General features: G+C 58.7%; 1 protein-coding gene across 2 annotated transcripts in view; it reads left to right on the top strand.

Annotated features, from left to right (window-relative positions):
* STX1B (syntaxin 1B) overlaps nt 1-6,916 on the top strand; it is a 51,442-nt gene that overhangs the window by 36,268 nt on the left and 8,258 nt on the right. Inside the window, exon 10 of one of the 2 annotated variants that reach the window (XM_075129173.1) lies at nt 334-2,738. The exons of the other annotated variant lie outside the window; for it this stretch is intronic. Coding sequence (XP_074985274.1) covers nt 334-498 — 165 coding nt within the window. The 3' untranslated portion in view covers nt 499-2,738. Of the gene's footprint in view, nt 1-333; nt 2,739-6,916 lie in introns of those variants that run through there. 2 annotated transcript variants of the gene reach the window in all.

The raw sequence follows: 6,916 nt of genomic DNA, 5'->3' as shown, positions 1-6,916 counted from the left end.
ATAGCGCACTCTCCTCTCCATTAGCCAAGTCATTCGCGAAAATGTCAGATGGGCTAATACCGGACCCAGGACTGACCCCTGCAGGAGACGCCCGCCTGACCCTGTCACCTCATCCGTGTGAGGCACGCCCATGAACGCCACCAGATCAATGTGCGGCCCTGGATTTAACAAAGCAGCCAGCGCAGGGTGACTGTGGTGGCCCTGTTAGGCCCTGATCATCAACGCAATGTAGGCTCCTAACTTCCTTGAAGTCCGTGGAAATGAGCTGAATGAAATACAGTCGAGGATCCGGATTTTATAAACGCACAACAGGCTTTGCTTTTGTGCCTGCAGGTGCCGATTCAGCCAAGCAGCTGGTCAGAGCACGAACGGGATGGATTTGCTGGCATCGCCTCTCCGGTCCTATGCGCCCAAATCCATCCCTGCTCACTGCGGCACGTAAACCTGCCTTTGAGATGCCGATCTGCCGACAAGTGGGAAGAGTCGATGGGCTTTTGAGTGTCTTGTCCGATCCCTGCCCGGAGCCTAAAACCCTGTGGCTAGCTCACGTGTCTTCCAGCAAGGCGGCCAATCGAGAGCTGATGTTTCGGGCCAATCCACCGCTTCCTTTCAGAGCGTCTCTGCCTTTGGATCAGACTCAATGTGCCCTTGGCTGCTTCGTGGAAATCTGGGCCACCCGTCGATCCCATTGGGGTTCATGGGATGGCTTGCTTAGGCGAAGGACGTAACAAGAACAATAAGTGGCTTCAGATTTAAGCACGCGCATAAAGTTAAAGGCGTTCACGGCCCCCGTCAGTTTCAGCCGGCGCGTCAGTTTCGGCAGGATCCCAGGCCCCATCCTGTTAACAGGGTCACCTCCCCCCCCACTCCTCTCCTTCCTTTCCTCTGGGTCTATTTTGCCATTCGTTCCTTCCATCCCTTCTGCTGTGTGTAAATATTAACTGAGGAGCACGACGGGTCATTTCCTTTTGCCTGCTGAGTTGCTTTTTCCCCTCTGAATGCGCTTTTCCCCCCACCCCCAGCCTGGTCGCGGAGCATTCGAGTGTCACTTCTGGGCATTTGCTTCTGAGTTTTTAATCTATTTGTTTTAAGTCTTTCTTTCTTTTCTTTTCTTTTTTTCATTGGAAAGCAAATGAATTGTCCGATTCTTCCGGTTTTCAATGTCTGTCCTAATGTGCATCATTAAAGCCAGCGGCTAATTCCTCAACCTTGTCCCACTCAAGCAGGTGATCTAGTCTGTCCCTTGCATAGCACAAGCCAGAGAATTTCATCTGGCAACCCCTGAACTTCACCCAGTGATTTACATTTGTCTGAAGCACATTGTCTAGAAAGTAAATGATTTAAGACAACCCAGATCTTTTAACTCCAGGCTTTGCTTTGCTAACATAGACTCACCAGCCAGGCTTTTCAGAGAGTTTGATTATGTATATGCAGAATGCAGACATTTCATTTCATTAGACATTAAAGGCCCGAAGAGATCATCCAGTCTGACACAACCCAGAGAATTTTCCCCCACCCCACTCTGCCCGTGATTCCTGCATTACCTTGAGTTTGAGCAAGAGGGTAGCCCGTGGAGACACAGCCAATGTCAAGCTACACGGTGCCAAGCTATGGAGAATCTGTTGCATCTTTCATGTTGTTGACGCTGAATCTTGAAAGCCCATGAGATCAGCTTTAAAATATACCAAATGTTAGGTTATCGGCCTTCCATTTTGTTAACACTGCATTTTGGAGCTTTTCTCTACAACCCTATCGACTAAAAACTTGGTTTTTAAAAAACAGTTTGACAGCTGAGATTCCCCCGTCATCACAGGACACTGGGGCTTTAGAGTGAGTGCCAGCTGTCGAGAGAGTTGCAACGAAAATCTCCAGAGTTGGCCACGCTGCCGTGAAAAAATTTGTCCCTTGTTTCTGGCCTGAATTTGTCTGGTTTCACCTCTCAGCCACTGGGGCTCCTTCTGGAGATAATGCACAATCAAATCTAGCACAATTTGTGGCTTAAAAATATCAAGTTGAACTTCCCTGTCCCCTATAAAAAGATGAAGATTCACCGGCAAGGGTTAGACTTCAGAATTTACCAAATCAGGAGAAGATCACAGCTATCCCTCCTTAAAATTAATGGTCAGATTCATCCCAATACAACTCTTCCACCAGCACAATAGATTAGGATTTAGTCCCATAGGACCAAACAATTTGTCTCAGTAAGAATAAATATTTTGGGGCTAAAATATTGGGGTGAAATTACACTAAAGCGAAAAAATAGTCAGTCTTCATCTCATTCATTGTGCCCATCAGCAAAGTGATCAAAGATTAGAATTTGATAGGAGCACACAGTTTGTCTCAGCAAGCATGAATATTTATCAGGTGAAATCCATGCTCAGAAAAAACCCAGGAAAGAGCCACAAGATATTTTCATCTCCTGCGGAAGGTTTAGGACTTAATCCCTGGCTTGACTGGAATTGTAATATTTTTTCTCTGCAAAACTTTTGTCTCACGGGTTTGAAAAAAGATGCTTGCATGTTTTAATGAAAAAAAAAACCTAAAACATAAAAAAAAGAACAAACCCCCCCCACCACCAAACCTGGTTTGAGATTGTGGCGTGTACCCTTTATTCTTCTGCCTTGCGCTCTGCTCTCCTCTGGAACGAGAGAAAAAAACAAAGCAAAAACAACGAATGAATGAAAAAATTTAAAGTCTGTGTGGGTTCAAAAAAACCAAAAAAAAGGACTCAAAAAGCACCTGTCGTCTGTTGTCTGTTTTCCTTTGGTTCTCATGGTTTCTGGTGGTGCCTTTCGGTTGTGTCAGCTCTCCACAACTTTCTCTCTCGCCTGCTGCGCCTTTCTGTCTGACACACTGCAATCTCTGAGCAATCTCCTTATGGGCGCTCGCCAACTTTCTAGCTGGTGCTCGTCGGTTCTTGGCAACTGTCCGGCTCTCTCCAATTCTCCAGTGCCTCTTCCTGTCCTCAGCTCGCTCCTGTCCCCTCTTCCTCTCCAGCTGTCCCTTCCAGGCCCTCATCCCTGTCTTGGCCCACCCTGTGCCTCCATTCGGGCCGAGCGTGCGGACCCCCCGTCGGCCCGATTTCACGCCTGCCTTGGCCGGGCATCACGAGATGGAATCAGGGCCGGTCTTTCGCCACCGTTCCCTTTATAGGTTTTCATAGAGGTGGGGGTATTGACTGGGGAGGGGGGGGTCACACACAGGACTCATGGGGTGGGGGGGGAGTCAGACCCCCTGATCCCAGCTAAAGCCAAGAAAAGGGTTCTTGAGCTGAAAAGTATTGACAACCCCCCCCCCATATAGCAACCATCAACAGTGTAACAAATGGTCCCCCACCCGAAAGAGAAGAGTGAGGGGGGATTTGAGAGCTGCTTTCAACTACCTGAAAGGGGGTTCCCAAGAGGATGGAGCTTGGCTGTTCTCAGTGGTAGCAGATGACAGAACAAGGAGCAATGGTCTCAAGTTGCCGTGGGGGAGGTTTAGGTTGGATATTAGGAAAAACTTTTTCACTAGCAGGGTGGGGAAGCACTGGAATGGGTTCCCTAGGGAGGTGGTGGAATCTCCTTCCTTAGAAGTTTTTAAGGTCAGGCTTGACAAAGCCCTGGCTGGGATGATTTAATTGGGGATTCGTCCTGCTTTGAGCAGGGGGTTGGACTAGATGCCCTCCTGAGGTCCCTTCCAACCCTGAGATTCTCTGATTCTCTGATTCTCTGATTCTCATCTAGTCCTGTGCGTCTCTGTTTCTGTATGAACAGCTTTCCTCTCTTCAGTTCATCCTTGTTTTTCTCTGAGACTGGACAGGCTTAGTGAGTTAAAATGGGATGGCTGGTGGATCAGGACACCTGGGTATTCCAAGAGGGGAGTGGGGTGGGACAGAGGGGGGCTGGGAGTCCGGACTCCTAGGATCTCTCCCCAGTTCTGGGAGATGTAATACTTTTGAGTGTGTCTGGTGCTTTGAGATCCTCGAATGACAGAGGGGGGCCCCCCTCCATCGATCTATCCCCCTATGTGTGCTGTTGCTTTGCTGTCAGGCATTCACACGCCACCCCCACCCCGGGGGGAGGACCTTCCTTCTGAGCCGCCTGTCTGTCTAGCTAACACCAGGGACCAGGGCAAATCTCTGGGCAGCAGCCACCGCCCCACTCCATCGCGGGCAGGAAAGAGGGCCCCGGGAATAAACAGGGCAGTGGGTCTCAAGGTGGAGATAGCCACAAACACGCAAGGCCCCGATCCCCTCCAGCAGGGGGCGCTCTCTCCCCTGGCTAACAGGCCTGGCCCCAGGGCTTGGGGGTGCTGTGCCGCAGGGAGCAGGGCAGGGGGCTCAGCGGGGGGCGCTCTCCCCTGGCCGTCAGGGCTGGTCTCGGGGCTAGGGGGCGCTGTGCCGCAGGGGGCAGGGCAGGGGGCTCAGCGGGGGGCGCTCTCCCCTGGCCGACAGGGCTGGTCTCGGGGCTAGGGGGCGCTGTGCCGCAGGGGGCAGGGCAGGGGGCTCAGCGGGGGGCGCTCTCCCCTGGCCGTCAGGGCTGGTCTCGGGGCTAGGGGGCGCTCTGCCGCAGGGGGCAGGGCAGGGGGCTCAGCGGGGGGCGCTCTCCCCTGGACGTCAGGGCTGGTCTCGGGGCTAGGGGGCGCTGTGCCGCAGGGGGCAGGGCAGGGGGCTCAGCGGGGGGCGCTCTCCCCTGGCCGTCAGGGCTGGTCTCGGGGCTAGGGGGCGCTGTGCCGCAGGGGGCAGGGCAGGGGGCTCAGCGGGGGGCGCTCTCCCCTGGCCGTCAGGGCTGGTCTCGGGGCTAGGGGGCTCTGCGCCGGAGGAGGCTTCACAGTTTGCATCCAGCGGATGGACAGGGCCCACACAACTGACACTGTTCGCAACCAAGCAGCCGAGTGGCCTGTCTCTAAGCCGATTGGCGGCTAATCGCACAGGGCTGGGTAAGCCCCGCTCGTTACAGGCCAATCTCGTTAGAACAATCCCCTTGGGGTCAGAGTGACATATGCTGAGCCGGGGAGCACATCTGGCAGGGGCTGCGTTAGCCTGTTTCTGCCTGGGAAATCCTGTTGTCTCCCAGAGCAGCCTGGTCCCCCCCTCCCCGAGCACCCCCCTCCCCGCTCCATGCCACAGCCTGAGCCCCTAACATTCATCCCCGCCTTGCTCCCCTGCCGGCAGCACTTGCCCATTGTGCAGACACAGCTGCCTCTGGGGTGGAGTAACCAGAACGGCCCAGACTGCTGGAGAGAGCGCCCCCTACCGATCTCTGCCCGCTCCCTGCAGCACAGCGCCCCCTAGTGCCGCACTGGGGCGTCGGGGCCGGCCCTGGCTGCCCGGGGAGAGCGCCCCCTGCTGAGCCCCCGCTCCCTGCAGCACAGCGCCCCCTAGTGCCGCACTGGGGCATTGGGGCCGGCCCTGGCTGCCTGGGGAGAGCGCCCCCTGCTGACCCCCCGCTCCCTGCAGCACAGCGCCCCCTACTGCCGCACTGGGGCGTGGGGGCCGGCCCTGGCTGCCTGGGGAGAGCGCCCCCTGCTGACCCCCCGCTCCCAGCAGCACAGCGCCCCCTAGTGCCGCACTGGGGCGTGGGGGCCGGCCCTGGCTGCCTGGGGAGAGCGCCCCCTGCTGATCCCCCGCTCCCTGCAGCACAGCGCCCCCTACTGCCGCACTGGGGCGTGGGGGCTGGCCCTGGCTGCCTGGGGAGAGCGCCCCCTGCTGACCCCCCGCTCCCTGCAGCACAGCGCCCCCTAGCTCCGCACTGGGGCGTCGGGGCCGGCCCTGGCTGCCCGGGGAGAGCGCCCCCTGCTGATCCCCTGCTCCCTGCAGCACAGCGCCCCCTAGCTCCGCACTGGGGCATTGGGGCCGGCCCTGACTGCCCGGGGAGAGCGCCCCCTGCTGATCCCCTGCTCCCTGCAGCACAGCGCCCCCTAGCTCCGCACTGGGGCATCGGGGCCGGCCCTGGCTGCCCGGGGAGAGCGCCCCCTGCTGAGCCCCCGCTCCCTGCAGCACAGCGCCCCCTAGCTCCGCACTGGGGCATCGGGGCCGGCCCTGACTGCCTGGGGAGAGCGCCCCCTGCTGACCCCCCACTCCCAGCAGCACAGCGCCCCCTAGCGCCGCACTGGGGCATCGGGGCCGGCCCTGACTGCCCGGGGAGAGCGCCCCCTGCTGACCCCCCGCTCCCAGCAGCACAGCGCCCCCTAGCGCCGCACTGGGGCATCGGGGTCGGCCCTGGCTGCCCGGGGAGAGCGCCCCCTGCTGATCCCCCGCTCCCTGCAGCACAGCGCCCCCTAGTGCCGCACTGGGGCGTGGGGGCTGGCCCTGGCTGCCCGGGGAGAGCGCCCCCTGCTGATCCCCCGCTCCCAGCAGCACAGCGCCCCCTAGCGCCGCACTGGGGCGTGGGGGCTGGCCCTGGCTGCCCGGGGAGAGCGCCCCCTGCTGAGCCCCGGCCCCGCTCGCTGCAGCACAGCCCAAAGCCCCGGTCTCTACCCCCAAAGCTCTACTGGTGCCCCGACTCGCAGCCCCCTGCTCTCCCGGCCCTGGGCTCCCCCCCATCTCTTCCACAGCTCAGCCCAGCGAGCCCCTCCCAGCCGGGGCAGGAAACGGGGGACCAGCTGTTCCTAGCTCGTGTGTACCCAGCCCAAGCAGCGATGCCCCCCCTGCCCCCCCACCCTGTCCCTCAGGGGTCAAGTGATGCCGCAATTTCATTCTTCCCTCCATGAGCTAGATCCGCTCGGCCAAAGTGGCCAGCTCCTCCCGTCCGGGCCCACCCCACTGGCTGCAGCGTCCCCCAGAGAGACACAGCTTCGGAGGCTGGGAAGGCCCCCCGCCCACCTCGCCCCTGGCTGAGCATCCGGTCGGTGAGCCGGTTTGCCCAAAGAGAGGTCATCCCCCCCCACCCAATCCACCAGCCCGAAGCAGTGCTCGCCATCCGGCCAGGCCTAA

The sequence above is a fragment of the Caretta caretta genome, chromosome 6, assembly GCF_965140235.1.
Source record: "Caretta caretta isolate rCarCar2 chromosome 6, rCarCar1.hap1, whole genome shotgun sequence".
NCBI classification, from domain to species: domain Eukaryota; kingdom Metazoa; phylum Chordata; order Testudines; family Cheloniidae; genus Caretta; species Caretta caretta.
This window is presented reverse-complemented; position numbering and strand designations above follow the sequence as displayed.